This window comes from Xenopus laevis, chromosome 5S (genome assembly GCF_017654675.1).
Source record: "Xenopus laevis strain J_2021 chromosome 5S, Xenopus_laevis_v10.1, whole genome shotgun sequence".
Lineage (NCBI taxonomy): Eukaryota > Metazoa > Chordata > Amphibia > Anura > Pipidae > Xenopus > Xenopus laevis.
Window position 1 is genome coordinate 84,686,256 of NC_054380.1, and position 19,161 is coordinate 84,705,416.

The following is a 19,161-nucleotide window of genomic DNA, read 5'->3' on the forward strand; positions in this document are numbered from 1 at the left end:
AACCTCTACAGCCAATACTCTATTTCCTTGTATGACATCAAACATAGTACTGGCAGTAACTGGCATCAAGATAAAGAGTGCATACTCATCCAGAGGCAAATGTCAGGGCATATTTATTACAAAATAAAATGGTATAATACAATATATAAAGGCAAAATGTTTAATTCAAAATATTACTTGCCAATATAATTTTGTTTGACAGCCTAATGTTTCCTTTCTTTTGTTGCCATGTGCAATTTTCTAAGAGACCTTTATTACTGTATGGCATTTTAGGCTTTAAGGAAATTTAAACCTTCTCAAAAAAAAATGTATGTAAAATCGCTGGGTGCTCCTATTAGCACTTTTGCATTTAATTTTTTTTTACATATTAAGCTGATTTTAAAGCGCTTATATCATGAATTTTGTAAAAACAGTGTCACCTTATGGTCAAATTTCCAACTGTGATACAGACAAAAAAATATGCCAGGAGAAATACAGAGAACTATTTGGATATTGCTGTGCTCAGAAAGATAACTGATAAACAGTGATTGGTGAATTTATCCCGTTTCGCTTCCCGAAAAATTTCACTATATGGCAAAAAAATTGTGAAACGCGAATTTTAACACCTGTGACAATTGGCACTTATTAATTGTCGCCGGCGGCAAAACATGGAAAACCGCTGAAAATTCAAACCTGACGAATAAATTCGCCCATCACTACAAATAATGAAAAAATCATGAACATTTGGCAGAAAAAACTCGGCAAGTAAAAGCTACCAACTTTCTATAGCAGTCATTTGATTTTTTTTTTTATTCTCCCAGTTTATGAAAACATTGAAAATTAATGAAACAATGTTTTTTGCAAACAATCACATACAGAATTATATTTTTTAAAATATTTTGTTTTGTTGCCTTCTTTTTGCGCTCCCTGTTTTTTTCCGACCTCATAAAATTTGTAAATAGGCCTCTGGTGTTGTGTGGTGTAGGTTTTGTGTATTTAGAGTATGGATCACTTGTAACATGGTTAACATACTTAATAATCAATATTTACTAAAACATGGGGAATATACTAATTGTGTAAATCTTAGTACTCACAAACAGGATTTTTAGTAATCACGTTTTTAAGGTGTGTGTTGTGTATGATTCAATTACTCCACATCTTCAAGTGATTTGGGGGGGTAATTATTAAAACTCAAATTTTTCTCATTTTATTAAAAATAAAAATTTGACCTAACTCCTAAACATAATTCACTAAAAAAATCCAATCAAAAATTGCTGGAAAAGTCTTCACAAATTCATCCAACAATTCTAATTGTGCAAATTTTAGCTGGAGTATCTTCGGATTCAGATTTTTAGCCGTTTTGGAGCATAATAAATCTCAAAACATTTTACTTTCTCTCTAAAAATTCAAGTTTTTCACCTTAAAAATTCAACCAGAAAAATGTGAGGCTTAATAAATAGATTCCGTCGAGTGATAGGTGCTTGATCACACACATTTTTGAGATTTTGGATGTTACCTGGGAGTTCTTTTTTGAACTAGAGAATACATAAACCTGACAGCCAAAGTCCAAGAACAATTAATTTATTATCCACCTATGTGGTTTCTGATCATGGAGAAACGCCATTGTAACATACAAGCATGCTTTATGACATTTTGAAAATGGCTCTATAATGACACAATTGCACTAGTTTATTCTAGGATATACTGTATTGGCACATCATGATAGCCTACAGAAAATATTATCTGGGACAGATTTGCTTTATTCCCCACAACCTTACCACAACTAAAAGAGCATTTACTGTATGAATGACCAAAACGAATGTTCATTTTCTTTCTTTGTCTATTAGCAAGATGTGGTGGAACATTGATCAGCATGAGTGGAGTCATCTTAAGCCCGGGTTTTCCTGGAAATTATCCCAGTAACTTAGATTGCACATGGAAGATTATATTGCCAGTGGGATATGGTTAGTATAAATGCTCTATAACTGTATAATTATAACTGTAGAACATACTTTTAAATTAAACCAGGTGCTTCTTCTCATAGAGGACAAATGTGCACTTATACATGTATTTGTATATGTCAGTTTTTGTAATATGTGCAGAATGTTAGATAAAAATTAATTAATTAGGTTGTAAATTAAGTAATTAATTAAATAGGTTGTAAATATACAAGAAATTGTATAATGCCTATTTGTCTTTAATAAAAACTAAAAATATTGTACTATATCATGTTCAACCAACAGCTTTTGTTAATTTGTTATGAACCCTTTTCTATTTATTTAACAATTATAAGTTTGATCTGTATATCAAATAAACATGGGTAAAAAATTTATAAAAATATGGGTAGAAAAATATATAAAGAAATACCCAACAATCAGATCCAAATCCTCCCCACTGTAGAACTATCAAACAAATTCTCTAAACTGTAGAACTGTGTCTATTTTTTTTTTTTTTTTGAAAACTGTGTTTTATGGGAAAGCTAAGGAAAAATATATAGATTCCTGAATGGTTTAACTTAAAGTTGCAGCTTTGGTTTATTAATAAACAACATAAAAGAATGTAATATGCAGTTTGACTTACTGTATGTCTGTTTTGATAAAAGCTATGATTTGTATTGATTTTGTATTGAGGGGAGTAACAGATATCTCTAAAATCTTTTTATTGTACAGGTATGGGACCTGTTATCCGAAATGTTTGGGACCTGGGGATTTCTGGATTTCAGTAATTTGGATCTTCATACCTTAAGGGGCACATTTACCTAGGGTCAAACATCGAGGGTTAATTAACCCTCGATATTTGACCGTTGAAGTAAAATCCTTCGACTTTGAATATCAAAGTCGAAGGATTTACCGCTATTCCTATGATCGAATGATCGAAGGAATATTCTTTCGATCGAACGATTAAATCCTTCGATCAGAAAATTGTTTGGAAGCCTATGGGGACCTTAGGTAGGTTTTAGGTGGCGAAGTAGGGGGTCGAAGAATTTTTTAAAGAGACAGTACTTCGACTATCGAATGGTCGAATAGTTGAACGATTTTTAGTTCGAATCGTTCGATTCGAAGTCGAAGGTCGTAGTCGAAGGTCAAAGTAGCTCATTCGATGGTCGAAGTAGCCATATTCGACCATTCGAAATTCAAACTATTTTTCCTCTATTCCTTCGAAGTAAATGGGCCCCTAAGTCTACTAGAAAATTATTTAAACATGAAAACACCCCAATAGGCTGGTTTTGCTTCCAATAAGGATTAATTATATCTTAGTTTTAATCAAGTAACGGTACGGTTTTATTATTACAGAGAAAAAGGTAATATTTTTTAAAAAATTGGGTTATTTGGATAAAATGGAGTTTATGGGAGATGACAATTTCATAATTTGGAGCTTTCTGGATTACGGGTTTCCGGATAACAGATCCCATACCTGTACTATAATCATAGAGGAGCTCAAGTGCTGATAACATATTGCTATGATACCTTTTCATTGATTGTACAGGTGCTCATATTCAGTTTGAAAATTTTTCCACTGAAGCAAACCATGATATCCTTGAAATTCAAAATGGACCTTATCATACAAGCTCACAGATTGGACAGTTCACTGGTGTTGAACTTCCTCCATCACTACTCAGTACAACACATGAAGTGCTCATTCACTTTTTTAGTGATCATTCGGAAAATAAAAAAGGGTTTAAGCTTGTTTACCAAGGTAAGTTGAATGTACTATATTTCTCTCTTTATCCCCATGTACAAGCTGATGATCTTATACCATACATAAAGCACAACTCTATGTGCTTCATAAGATAGGCAGAGCATTTCACTTTCATCCTGGAATATTACTGCTCCAGAAGGGGGATCAATAATAAAGCCAGAGTTTGCACATGCACGCTTGCGCGCTATGCAGTTTGGCAGATGCATAAAGGAGTTATATAGTTACAATGTGCCATTTGGTAAATGGGGAATGTGGTGGAAAGGAGGAATCAGTATTTTCAAAACACATAAACACCAGCAAAGACTATGAGCAAGGAGGCCATGTAAGGCTAGAGTACAGGTACTCTTGCTTTGTTATTTTTAAAACAGGAAGGAGATTGGTATTTGAGGATTTGAAACCCTGGTTCAAGACAAAGACATTTTTTTTCATTTGGAAGGTGCAAGTACAGTAAATTGTATTTTGCATCCCTTATATAACTATATTATTTGATTTAATTCTAAAATAAAAGACAGTGCCTTGCAGATCAAACTTTAAAGTCAATCAGAGTTTCACAGCTGCTTTATTTACAGTTTTTTAAATAGGCCCTAAACTAAAAATTAGTCTACATTAAGATTAAAGGACTTTAAAACCCAGTGGGTAAGCTCCAGCCTATAGGGCATTCCATGAAAATGGAAATTTTTGTAGCTAAACACTGTTTCTTCCCCAGGACCACTACTGCTTTGCATATCCAAACATTTAATTATAAACTTTTCAAACTAACACTGAAACAGTAGCACACACCTGAACTCTTTTGTTCTCTAGTATTATAATATATCTTAAATGATTATATAAGTAGTAAGTATAGCTACTTTCAGCATTCAATCAGATTCATGGGGTAAAAACAAGAACACAGTTTTGCAAAAGCAAAATACTGTATATACTGGATTAGAATGTTTCTTAACTGATTTTTTACACATTTAACTGATACATTACACTTTGGTTTAGCAGTTTTAGATTGTATTAGTGTCATTTAAATAAAACCGTGTAATTCGCCCTTTTAATACACCTATAGCTAAACACTGGTGTAGCACAGATCATTTGTGTTTGTTTGTTTGCCGCAAGGGGTCATTTAGAACCACAAGTGCTGCAGTCGGTTGCAGGAAAAATGTTTTAATTAAAGGTACTTGTTTCAACATGTGCTTTTTGTGCTTTTGATTTGTGCCAGACACTGTCTGCCGCCTGTTCTGAAACTTTTTGTGCATCTGTGCTGTATTTGACTTGAGTTAAAGTACAAGCACAATTGCTTTCGTGTTGGCATCATGCACAAAACCTCCTCCTAGGTGACTGCAAAAAAAGTTGGAATTCTGGAGAAGAAAACACAGTATTTTGAGGAAAAATGTGCCAGAAAGTGCAGTTCTCACTTAGCAGCATCTGTGGCAAGTCAGTGACCACTACTGTGTGCAGTAATGGGTAGTTTTATAAATAATCTCATTGATAGAAAAAAATAAAAGTGTCATGAGCCAAGAATTTGCTGCTTAGCACATATATAGGGGAATGTAATAAAAGTCGGTAATGAAAAAATATATTTACAAAGTTATGCCTCTGTGCGAATAAATTTGCCTTTGTGCGAATTTAATATAGCTTTTGCGAACCCGGAAACTGTACAGCGACCACTTCCGACAGTGGAAGAAGGTTTGCGAGTTTTATAGTTTGCGCCAGTGCGCAGTGAATGTAATAAAACTTCTCTTACTGAAAAAGTTATGTTTGCTCCAAAGGATTACGACACCTTCAAGCACTTCTTAAAAGTGGGCAATGCGCAATTAAAATTCGCAATGCGCAATTAAAATTCGCAATGCGCAATTAAAATTCGCAATGTAATAGCAGTTTAAGGAAGAGTATTACATTGCGAATTGAGACTTTTCATTCTTATTTGTGCTAATTGTTTTGCTCTTTGCGACTTTTATTACATTCCCTCAATAATGTTCTGCTGCATTTTAAGAGCAAATAATACTGTACAAAACGGTTTCCCCTATGATTTGTCATTTGTAATAACCATTGCCATTGATCTAAAAAAGGTTGCATATGAGTTTTGTTAAAATCTATACATATATAATTTATAATGTAACCCTGTTTCAGTACTGTTTTTGCTATATGACAAGGTGAGAATTTTGCCTTGAGCAGAACTTTACTAGAGGTAGCAAAACGAGAATCACATTTCCACTCAGCTAGAAAGAATGCTGTTTTAAAAAGTCTTTTTCAATTTCTAAATGTATTCAGTATTTTTACTAGAGAAAAACATCTTCATGTTTTCACAGCTTATGAATTGCAGAACTGTCCAGATCCTCATCCTTTTAAGAACGGATTCATCATTAACTCTGATTATAGCGTGGGGCAATCAATATCTTTTGAATGTTATCCAGGGTATGTCTTAGTAGGACAAGTTGTTCTTACTTGCCAGCATGGTATTAATAGAAACTGGAACCATCCTTTTCCAAGATGTGAAGGTAAGTGCATTATGCTAAAAGCTGCCTTGCCAATTACTGTGTGTTAAATATTTGATAAAACAGTGCAGTATTATTCAGGTCCTTTATCAAGTTTAATTAAAAGTTGTTCTATTGACTTTTACTGATGTTTCTCAGGCACATTGATTCGGAGAGTAATCAGCAAAAGCAGTATTGTAAGATATGTCCTTCATGCTTGTGGGATTCAACAGAAATTTCCTTCTAAACAGGAGCAGGCACGAAAACTCAAAACAACTGCAATTTGAATTATAAAAACTCGATTCAAATTTAAAAAACTTTCTCCTTTGATAAATCTCAAAATTCGAATTTAAAGTTAAATTAAAACTTGAATCGAGTTTGGATAATTCACAATTCGAATTTGTTTTAAACAAAATTTGAGTTTTAACCAAAAAAAATAATTAATAAATTTGCCCTGTAGTGTTCATAGAATTAACACTACAACTAACAATGAATTTGGAAGTCTCAGAAGAAAACATAATATGATTGTATAAATGAGGCAATTTGGTATGGGATTCATTAGCTACAATGTTTCATAATTATGTCATTATTCAAAAGTGCTTTAATTGTGCTCTGATTACATGTGTGATTTTTATATGTCACTGTTCCTTTGTGAATACCGCTAATAATGTTAGGTACACATTATGATTTGAGATCAGTAAATGAAACACATTTTTCTGCAATTTTGAAAGATAAAAATTACTGAAACTGTTGCACAAGTTGTACTGGGGTATGTGCTACAGGTACGGGATCCGTCATTTGGAAACCAATTATCCAGAACCATAGACATAAACAAAAAATATTTCATTTTTTTTTTTTGCTATAATAAAACAGAAGCAGCTACTTGATCCAAACTAAGATACAATTAATTCTTACTGGAGGTAAAATAATCCTATTGGGTTTAATTAATGTTTAAATTATTGTTGGTACAATTAAGGTATGGAGATTCAATTAATGGAAAGATTCCTTACCTGGAAAACCCAGAATTGATTAGAAATGGCCCAATGACTTCTATAGTATCTTGACAGCTTTAACCTGGCTAATTTTTGTAGGAATTTTTTTTGTGTGGTTTTACACTTAAGTCTCAAATCTCTAAATTTTTTGCGTATTTGAGACCTATCTACTCATTTTCAAGGTCATGAAAAAAATGAGTGTAAAAAAAACTGTAGCAAAACTCATGCACCTTTTGTCTTGAATGCTAGCTTATTTAAGAATAAAACGAAACAAAATATTCCTGCGCTCGTTTTTTTCTCCGAAAAAGTCAGCGAGAATCACATTGTTCCATTCAATGAAGATAACTAAATGTTTTAATGAACTGATGAAATAAATAAAGAGAATGGTCCCATTGATTACTATTGAACCATGTCAGCTTTTACTTACCGTATATACTCGAGTATAAGCCGAGTTTTTCAGCACTCAAAATGTGCTGAAAAAGTCTACCTCGGTTTATACTCGAGTCAGTCACCCAAACCGCATCAATTGCGCTGAGGAAATCCTCCTGTGCCCCACACAGCTGCCTCGTTCCTGGCTGTATTGATTAGTTCAGTGCAGCCATTTTCCCTGCATTACATGCTTCCGATAGCCCCTCCTACTCGACCTCTCCTGTAATTGGGCCGCAGCCAGGGCCAGATTAGCCGGAAAACCGGCTGGTTTTAGGGGCCCAGTACAGGGCCTGCCTAGCTGAAGGGGCCTGGGTGGCCAGGCTATCATGAAGGAAAAGATTACCCGCATCTGATGTCCAGTGCATTGTGTAGGAATTGCTGTCGACGCACTTGTGAGGTTCGTTGCACAGTTATGGTAATATACTGCGGGATGCCGGTCTCTCTCTCTCTCCCAATCCAAAAGAATTACAAATATTCTCTGACATATGCAAGCCATTTCAGCAACTATTTATACACTTAATGACCTGTTCAGGGCCAATATGTAATGCTACGATTGCATAGGGTTTTATTTTCACAAACAACTACCCTGCTTATTGTACAAATATACACAAAGGATTTTGTCATTTGTCGCCAAATTCTCCCCTAGGAAAATTTAACAGCACCCTAGGCTTATACTCGAGTCAATCAAGTTTCCCAGTTTTTGTAGGTAAAAGTAGTTACCTCGGCTTATACTCGGGTCGGCTTATACTCGAGTTTTTTTCTGGTGGCTTTTCTCTGTTTTTTTCTTTAATAAATATCGGCTATTTGAGCTTCTGAAGAATATTTTTGTACAGGTATGGGCTTGTTAACCAGAATGCTCGGGACCTGGGGTTTTCTAGAGCTTTTACTTATTTAGATCTTAATACCTTAAGTCTACTAGAAAATCATGTAAACATTAAATAAACCCAATAGGCGGATTAGTTATATTTTAGTTCTACAAGGTACTATTTTATTATTACAGAGAAAAAGGATATAATAAAAATAAAAACTTACTTTACTTTAATGGAGTCTATGGGAGATGGCCTTTTCATAATTCAGACATTTCTGCATAACAAGTTCTGGATCTAATACATGTAGTCTTATATTCTCATTTGTGTTTTTTTCACCGCATTTTTTCTTAAATCATGAAAAAAATTAAAACTTGACTTTTGATAAATGAACCCCTTAAAGTGGACCTATCACCCAGACATAAAAAGCTGTATAATAAAAGTCATTTTCAAATTAAACATGAAATCCAAATTCTTTTTCTTATTAAAGTATTCATAGCTGTTGTAAAAGCATTTAAAAATCTCAGCTGTCAATCAATTATTGCCTGACCTCCTCTATGCCATCATATCTTGGAAAGATTTCCAGATGGGACAGGGTTTATCAATAATGTGGTGCAGATTTATCAAGGGTCGAAATTGGAGTTACTGGGAGTTTGTAACTATTTCAACTATTTGAGGTGCTAAAGGCATATACAGTTAGGTCCATAAATATTTGGGCAGAGACAACTTTTTTTTCTAATTTTGGTTCTGTACATTACCACAATTAATTTTAAATAAAACAACTCAGACGCAGTTGAACTGCAGACTTTCAGCTTCAATTCAGTGGGTTGAACAAAAAGATTGCATAAAAATGTGAGTAACTCAAGCCTTTTTTTAACACAATCACTTAATTTCAGGGGTAATGTACAGAACCAAGATTAGAAAAAAAAGTTGTCTCTGCCAAAACATTTATTGACCTAACTGTATATGATAGAGGTCAGACTGCATTCAAAAAAGGCTAATGATTGCTACAGAGAGACTCTTTGGTGGTGAATTTCCTTTATGTATCTTTATGTATCTGGGCACTACCCCAGAAATTTATATGTGGAGATATCCTACTTCCTATTCAAGGTCTAGGGAGCAGATTGTGAATATAAGCCTGGTTTATTTTATACCAGATTATTAAAAAGGATGTTAAGAAGTAAAAAATAAAACTGAAACCTAAAAAAATTGGGAGGGGTTAACAAATGCCATATTTAAAGAAGTCCTTGAATTCAGTCTATCTGTCACTCCTAGAGTGACCTATTAGTGAGTAGCCTTCCACTTACTAGATTTGCCTTTGTCTAGGTTCCACTATTGACTCCCTTCCATTGGGGAAGTCCTTAGCAAAAGCTAATTATTAGACACTGCCACATTATGGCTAAACTAGGGAACTCTAAGGGGCCGATTCATCAAGCTCGAGTGAAGGATTCGAAGTAAAAAAACTTCGAATTTTGGGCTACTTCGACCTTCGACTACGACCACGACTTCAAATCGAAGGATTCGAACTTAAAATCGTTCGACTATTCGACCATTCGATAGTCGAAGTACTGTCTCTTTAAAAAAAACTTCGACCCCCTAGTTTGGCAGATAAAAGCTACCGAAGTCAATGTTAGCCTATGGGGAAGGTCCCCATAGGCTTGCCTAAGTTTTTTTGATCGAAGGATATTCCTTCGATCGTTGGATTCAAATCCTTCGAATCGTTCGATATGAAGGATTTTATCGTTCAATCGAAGGAATAATCCTTCGATCGTACGATCGTAGCATTTGCGCTAAATCCTTCGACTTCGATATTCGAAGTCGAAGGATTTCAATTCCTAGTCGAATATCGAGGGTTAATTAACCCTCGATATTCGACCCTTGATGAATCGGCCCCTAAAGGTCATGAGCTGATCCAGGAAGAGAAGCCTCTCTCCTTAATGGACTAAGGGCCCCTATAGTGGCCAAACTTTAGGGGGTTGCCCAATAAAATGGGGAACTATTTATCATTGAATGGGACATGAAAGAGCAATTAAACATCTATAATGTCAATAAATATGGATATAAATCTGCCAAATTGTGAAGTAAGACTATATTTTCAATATAAGGTCACACAATGTTACATTTGACTGGTTAAATTCAAATGACAGAGAACCAAACTTCTGAATTCTTGCTACAGAACAATAGAAAATGTAATGTGAACATTGCTTGGCAAGTTACTTTTTAGGTTACTATATTGTTTGGATTGCAGCTCTTATACAGGTTTGAAAAGGGCTGTCCAAACAAAATTCATAATAACAACAATAGTTATACAGTACTAACTGTTTATAAATTCAAAGTTTTATTATTTCCATTTCAGCACCTTGCGGATACAATGTGTCTTCAGAAAATGGCACAATCTACTCACCAGGATTTCCAGATGAATATCCGAATTCAATGGACTGCACATGGTTTATTTCTGTACTGCAGGGTCATGGGGTTTATATTAACTTTACTTTACTCCAGACTGAACCAGTGAATGATTACATTGCAGTATGGTATGTGACCCGAAGTAAATAAATTGGTTTTAAATTGATTATTTTTTTTCCCTTGACTCTGCAACTATGTAATAGATGTGAGATTTTACCCCTGGCATTATAAAGAAGTAAAATAATAACATATAAGGTCAGTGCAAGAATTTAGAAAACAAATCAATTTTTACAGAAAGATTCATAGTGTGCATTAAATGAGTAATCAATCATCTACTCTTCAGCTCGTATTATGTGATTTTGGGTTTTATTAGAAATAGTCATAGAAAGAAACTGACAAACCAAACTAGCTGTTACAATGTCTATATGAGAAAATAATTCCCAAATAAAACAGAATAACAAAATGCAAATGTTCAATTTCTTTACTCTGTTTGTGGAGCTAAATGACAGTGTGAAATAAGTAAAACACTGCAATTAATGTGAAGCATGTGGTTCATTGCAGCTAGTTAGACCTATGGCACACAACATGTATTGATTATTACAGTTCTGGCAGGGAGAATTACTTTAATGAAATACTAGCAATTTATTCCTATTTAAATTAAAAGGAAACACTCTGTCTTTGGTGCTGCCAGGCAAAAAATCCTTCAGAAAAACCCAGTGACCGCCACTTGATAGCACTAGTGGCTTCCATGATCAGCAACAAGATAACCCTTATACCGTATAAAATTTCTATGTGTGCCATAAACATGAAGCATGAATTACATTAATCCAAGTTTGGATAAACAGTTGAATGCATCAAGTTATTTATGATTAAAGTATAAATTAAGTTATACAGCATAATTCCCATTGGCTGTAATAAATGTTTACTTTTATCCCCAGCAGGAATGTCACATTCTGAATGGAATTAATTGCCCTACATAGTTTTATGTCGGCTGTAAACACCTATAGATTGCATATAATGTCCACCTCAAGTCATTAATGAACAATTCGAATGAAAGTAGACCAAATACAGAACCCTGCTCCCCCACTAAGAACCCTACTCCAAGTAGTAAATGAATCATTAATAACCACCCTCTGTACATGATCTTTTGGCCAGTTTTTTACCCATAAATAAAAAGCATTACTAAGACCAATAGTTTTTGCTAATTTATTTTTCTTCTGTAAAACAGCACCTATTACTTGAGGTGAACTAAGCCATATTGATGGCAAAATAATCCTACTGGGTAGTGATGAGTGAAACTGGACAAATTTGTATCACCACAGAAATTTGTGGAACTGAAGAAAAATATTCAAAATGGCAAAATTTGCCAATGCAATGTATTGGAGTCAATGGAAGGCAACATTGCATTGCGGCTAAGGCCTTTTTGGCTCTGCAATATCTTTAATAGTGTCCTACCTTGTTAGAGACAATCCTTTCCACTATGCTACAACTGTTGCTCTTCATAGAAAACACTGGCTTCCATGTTGCTATTTCCTTCCAAACATTGCACTCAAATAGCTCCTTAGATAGACAGGGGGGGGGGGTGAGCAACAATCTGATTGGTTGATGTGGAAGTCAAGAAGTGCATTTATAGTACTCATGATTGTCTGCATTTTTTATAGAGCAAAAAAAATTTTTTCCAGCAAAGCAAATCTCATGGTAAAATTATAACAATAAAGTATTTGTTTTTTTCTCCGGTAAAAAACGTTTTTTCCTGCTTGAATTCTCAAGCAGACTTGTGAAAAATGTTGCTGCTGGCAAAAAACTGAAATATGGCTGCACGATTATATTTTCTACTGGATTATACATGTGTTCTATAGTCAAAAGGCATGGTACTCCACATTTTGGAAACAGTGGAGTAAGAAGATGTTACTGGATCCCACAGCAATTTTAGGGCCCCCAACATATCCACAGCTTGTCCTTTTTTACCAATATATGTTGAAATTGTTCATTATTTGGGCCTCATGGGGACCCCTATACCTCCTGCCCTCCCCTGCAGCCACAGGGTCTGCTTTCTCTGTAGTTACGCCTCTGTATGGAAAGATGCCCTTTCTGGAAAGGCCATAAATATAAAATATTTCAAACCTGTTCTTAAACTTCCATAAAGAATGGAAGTTATGAACTTATTTTGAAAGATTTTGGTAAAGGATTTTACTCTCCAATAGATTCTGTATTGAATTTATAGATTAGAATCAGGTGGTCAAAAATGCTTTTGATAAAAGCCACAAGTTAAATGATTTCAAACAGCCTCTAATCTCTGATGTACTTGACTACACATCACAAAAGAATCAGGATTTTGTTAAAATTCAGACATTGCTCTCTACAAAAGCTAACATAAAGGAAAGCTAGCAGCTGTCAAAGGTCTCATGGGTGATAATATGGTGTTTTTTTTACATTGAGAAATAGCTAAAGGTTCTTTTGAAACATACTTAAAGAAAGCAGTTGCGAGATACTGGGATTTTATATTTTACACGGTTATGCTGACTGCTAGCAAAAAAAGTTGATAACATGTTTGGAATCAGAAAATAATATGTAAGTAGTAGGCCACTACTTTCCAGTCTCTTATATTGACCACTATAAACCAATTGTTATAATAAAAGAAAGGTGAATGGGCATATATACACATTCTCTTTAATCAAGAACATAACATGGCCAATGTAAAAAAATACCCATAGTTTTGTATTTACCTATGCATACCAATAAAGATGAATGTCTTTCCTTGGCAATGAAAGTAATTGAAAAGAACATACAGAATTACATACATAGCAAACAGTAACCAAATATAAGAGGTGAAGAGAGCCCTGCCCAAAAGAACCTACATTCGTAAAGACAAAGGGGCAAATTCACTAAGAATCGAAGTTGCGCCAGGCGCAACTTCGCCGCTCTTCGCCGCTCTTCGCCGCACTTCGCCGCACTTCACCAGGCGAATTTTCGCCAGCGCTCCGCAAATTCACTAAAATGCGAAGTTGTGCACAGGGGTAGCGAAAGGTTGCGGAGTTGCGCTAGCGTTGTTTCGCTATATAAAGCAAAGTTGCGCTAGCGAAGGCTAATTTGCATACGGCGCGAAATTCAAATTTCAATGGAGAAACACGTATCTGCACTACAAATGCCTAGAAAACCTTCAAATCTGCAAATAAAAATTTTATTTTGCCCTACACATGTGCCCACTGTCTAGGTAAGTTGCCATGAGTCAGGACAAGTAGGGGGGAGTAAGGGGAGCCCCAAAAATTTTTCGATCTTTTTCAGCCTATCAGCCATCATGTAGAAAACACGCCAGCGTTTTTTGGGACTTTTTTTGAAACAATCCCTATCTACTCTATTGCGCTTCACCAGGTCTGAGGTGGCGAAGGAAGTCTAGCGTAAAAGGTAGCGTTCACTACACTGCGCAAGTTAGTGAATTTGCGTAGTTTCGTCGCTAGCGAAGATTCGCCTGGCGTAAGGTTGCGAAGTAACACTAGCAAAACTACGCCAGCGTTCGTTAGTGAATTTGCGCAGTAGCGAAAATGCCAAACGCTAGCGAATTAACGCTAGCGTTCGGCGCTTCGCGCGTTAGTGAATTTGCCCCAAAGGGATTGCATATTTGCTATGAAGGGTGCATATTTATTAATATTGGAGACAAACATCACCAGTGATATTGCCCATTGCAAACAATTAGATCTTTGCTTTCCTTTTCTAACTTCAATGTGACTGCTCAACTCTAATTGTTGATTGGTTACTATGGGCAACATCACCGGTGATGCTTGTCTCCAGTGTCCCACGGTCTGGGAATAAGGTAAGGTGAGGTGAGGTAAGCTTCATGAAATAAATGTATTTGAACAGATCTTTTGAAAGCAGAAAGATTAGGAGAAAGTTGTACAGGCCAGGGAAGTGAATTCAGAAAAGGGTTGCAGCCCTTGTAAAGTTTTGTGAGTAATGAGAGAGGAGTTGAGGAGCAGGTTAGTAGAAGAGCATACTAAGCTGTAGGGTGTGTATCTAGAGATAAGTTCAGAGATGTGAGGTATGTTATGAACTGCTTTAAATGTGGGAACATTAGTTTGAATTTTCACTATACAGTGGTTGTGAAAGCCAATGCAGAGATTAACATGGCAGAGGTGGAGTGGTTGCCGAGCTTGTATACTCACAGACAGTACCATCCACAGGATTCTTTTGGTTTAAAACGCCTTTATTGGGACATGGTCTCTGACCCAGATACTCAGCAACATTTCAGACCACCATGAGTCTTTTATCAAGCTGGTTGCTGAGCTTGGCAGCTGTATTCATTATGGAATGGAGAGGTCACAAGCTCTGGAGGGAAAGACCAAATAATAAAGAGTTATAGTTGTCCAGGCGTGATATGATGAGAGAGGTTTAGAATTTAGAATTTTATGTTATAAATGATCCTGTTTTGAAAATATTGCTTAGGTGAAAGTTACATTATTTAATAAGTGACTGCTGAGGAGTGATGGACACAACATAATTCACGATAAGCCAAGGCACTGGGCATAGGGAGATGGGGAGATAGTAGAAATATTAACTATGACAGATACTTCTGGGATATTATGGTTGTTGTATGGGGAAAAGAGAACAATTTAAGAGAAGTTTAGCAAAGTTTAATTTAAGGTAGCGTAGGGACATCCAAGTAGAGAAGAGGCAGGAAGAGACCCGAATAAAGAGGTTCAGATTAGGAGAGAAAAATTTTAATATCATCAGTGTAGAGGTGATACTAAAACATTTGAGTTGATTAGTTTGCCAAGGGAGGAAGCATAAAGGGAAAATAATAAGGGGAGAGCCTTGAGGCACAACAACAGAAAGAGGAAGAAAGAAGATTATACTTCATTGTTAGAAATACTGAAAGAATGATATATGAGGCAAGATGAAAAACAGAACAAGGCAGTGTTATAAAAACCAAGAGAATAGAGGGACTGGAGGAGGAGAAGGTTATCCACAATATCAAAAGCAGCTGAGAGATCAAGAAATATTAGTAGTGAGAATTGGTTTCCAGATGCAGTTCCAGATAATAGATCCTGATAATAGCCTGTGTAAATTTGCAACACTGGGCCATATCCATTTATCCCTTACAATTATTGTACATAACCAGTGTAGACTAATGATAATTTCATTAACATTTGTTGAAGACTTGCATATATGGATGAATAAGTGAGTAGTATTGCTGACTTGCAGTGCTGGGTTCTTTATTTTGATGCTGACAACAGCATTATGTACAAGGATCCAAATATACTTTAAAGGAAAGTGGTGGCAAACTCTAGTGTTTGCAACCACTCGGAATAATAGTTTGTTTGCAGTAATCTCTGCTGGAATTCCTTTAAAGTATATTTGGATCGCATGTAGCAGTTGCAGCACAGAGCAACCATTAAGGAATAGGAGATAAGTTGAGAGAACAATTTATACTGACCACCATCCCCTTCTTTATTATGTGCAAGGAGTTTGAATAATTTTCCTATGTCTGCATGGGTCTCCTTCAAGGGACTCTGGTCTCCACATGTTACAGCTGGCTTATTTTATACAGATCCAATGAGCAGGTATGTTGTATAAATGTGATAAAACACAGACTGTAAGCTCTGATTGGGTGTGAATGATGAACTACAAAAAGGCAAAATTAACCCATCATTTTATTAAAGCTAGCAATCACAGGATTATGTATTTCGTTTTTGATTGAACCCCAGCTTAACCTTGCACCAAAAACTGCAAAGAAAAGGGATAGAACGTGATAGGTAGATGCACAAAGGTTTCATGCTCAGGCAATCATAAATCAACCCCCACATCTGTCTACTAATCATGCAGGGTTTTGTGCCAGAAAAAGCTCTCTGTGAACTTCTTATGTTTGACCAAATGTGCTTTTGTAACAAAGAAAAACATTGGTACCTAAAAGCAGTAATGAGTGCAGGGCTGCTAAGTATTCTATGCAGCGTATGTCCTGATTGCTATAGTAAGTAGTAGTCACATTTTCTGAGCAAGAACATTATGTTTAACCCAGTCATAAACAACTTAATGTAATACAATGGGTTTCAAATGTATTAAAAACATACACTGTAAAATAAGCATTTGCATTCTTTTCTGCATACCTGGCAATTTACTCTAAAATTACAGCTGGATGTTAGAAATGTGTATGTAAGAGCTGTGTTTTGTGTTGAGTTGTGGGATTCAAGGTTCAAACAATCTAGTACATATTGTTAAAAAATCATCAAATCAAGGTGATTGGCTGTGTGCATTGCATTAAGTCAGACACACACCACCATACCAGTGATTCAAATTTATATATTTCATTGTTTTGTTATTCAAAATTATAATAAATTGGTCTGGCATATATACAATATCAGTTTGCCCATGCTAATATTTTTCTATTGTGTTTAAAACATTACAAACATGTAATTAAAGAATCTGCACCTTAAATGAGAACAAATACCATTTTACAAGTACAAAACGTAGGCACCCCCGAGTGACTACTTTTGCTTACCTGACACCCCGGTCCGGTGCGCCTCAGAAAACCACACCAGCCTGGGGTTCATCTAGCGTGCACCACGGAGAGTTCCTCTTCCTGCTTCTTCTGGTTTTCTTGTGGCTGCACATGCGCAGTAGAGCTAAAAGCTATTTCACTCTTCTGCACATGTGTCTGCCCCAGGAAATTTGAAAACCGAAGAAGCAGGAAGAGGATTGCTCCGTGGTGTTCGCTAGAAGAACCCCCGCTGATAGGAGCACCGGCCCCGGCCCGGGTGTCAAGTACTGCAAATTAAAGTAGTCACTTGGGGGTGCCTATGTTTTGGAACCCCAATTGTTAAATGGTATTCTTTCTCCTTTAATGGAATATTTGCTATCTGATTTAGTGATATATATATATATTTTGAAAAAAATAATTAATTGCAATTCTTTTCTAAATATACTGGCCCATTTTAGTGTCAACCATTTCCAGGTCAGTAGCTAGAATATTTTTTAAAATGTTCTAACTCAAAAACGTTTTTGCAATTTTCTTTTTTCTTTTAGGGATGGGCCAGACCAAATTTCTCCACAGTTAGGTGTTTTCAGTGGAAATACAGCTCTTGAAACTGCTTATAGCTCATCCAATCATGTTCTTCTAAAGTTCCACAGTGACTTTTCGACAGCTGGATTCTTTGTCCTAAATTTTCATGGTAAGTTTTCTGTATATTCTTGTAAATAAAACTGTAACTAAAGTACTGAGTTTTTGAAATAAAATATGTTCCTCACTTTGTATATTTAATCTGCTTCAGGCATCTGTTCATATATTTCATACATCATTTATAGAGAGAGATTTTGCTATTCTATTGAAGATCTACTAAGGCTTAAGTTTAAAATTTAAAATGGTCTGCTGTTGATCCAAAGTATATATTTACGATGAGGCTAACTCAGCGGCTTTGCTTTTTGTACAGCTGACTGCATAAGCCTGCAGTGATGTTATTTGTGGCACATTTTTTTAGTTCCTGTGTCAAGAAAATAATAACCATAAAGGAATGCAAGAGAAGTATTAATAAAATGTTAATTATGTATTTCTTAAACATAATTTGACAGTGGTGTTGTTTAATTAGCATCACAATATGCAAATCTGTGGATTTCTTTTTTTAAAAGGCGATTGATTTATGTGCAGGTCTTTCGGTCTGTTTGTGTGACTGTAAAGGGGAGATCAACAATGGCAAATGTATGGGGTTTTAGTGATATGCAGGTAAATGTGAGAACGGAAACAAGGGAAACAGACAAGTGAAATAGTTGGAAGGGTTATGCTGTCTACATACAGTAATTTGATTTCACCTGTTTCAGTCAAAACCATAATCCTGTCATTATTCCGTGAGAAATATTATAAAGGGTCATTCTTTCATGAAAACTCCATTTATATCCATTATGACCGTACTTACACTTTACTAAAAATTAGTAGTTTTTCTGGCTATATTTAATATTAAATACATACTGTATACAGTATGGGATCTATTATCCGGAATGCTCAGAACCAGGGGTTTTCCAGATAAAGAATCTTCCCATAATTTGAATTGCCATACCTTAAGTCTAAAGAATTTAAATATTCAATAAACCCAATAGGTTTAATTCTATCTTAGTTGGGGTTAAGTATAAGGTATTGTACTTACAGCAACCCTGCGAAAAAGTGGCAAAGCTTGGAATTTTGTCGCAAATCTATGCCTGGTGAATAAATTCTCTCATTACTACGGATAACTCATCCCATACATGTATTTATTAAATTAATGGCACTCTGATATTTTAATAAAGAACCATACATGCAAATTTACTAAAGGGCGAAGTAACTAACGCTGGTGAAAATTTTCCAGTGTGACGTCATTTTGGTACTTCACCGATTTACTACAATCATTGGTGTAACTTTCCTAGTGAAGG

At 35.5% G+C, this 19,161-nt stretch overlaps 1 protein-coding gene across 1 annotated transcript in view; it reads left to right on the forward strand.

Annotated features, from left to right (window-relative positions):
- Positions 1–19,161, forward strand: part of LOC108717438 (CUB and sushi domain-containing protein 1) — a 786,063-nt gene that overhangs the window by 667,635 nt on the left and 99,267 nt on the right. Inside the window, exons 39-43 of the mRNA XM_041564732.1 lie at positions 1,827–1,943; positions 3,466–3,675; positions 5,973–6,161; positions 10,721–10,898; positions 17,788–17,933. Coding sequence (XP_041420666.1) covers positions 1,827–1,943; positions 3,466–3,675; positions 5,973–6,161; positions 10,721–10,898; positions 17,788–17,933 — 840 coding nt within the window. The remainder of the gene's footprint in view (positions 1–1,826; positions 1,944–3,465; positions 3,676–5,972; positions 6,162–10,720; positions 10,899–17,787; positions 17,934–19,161) is intronic.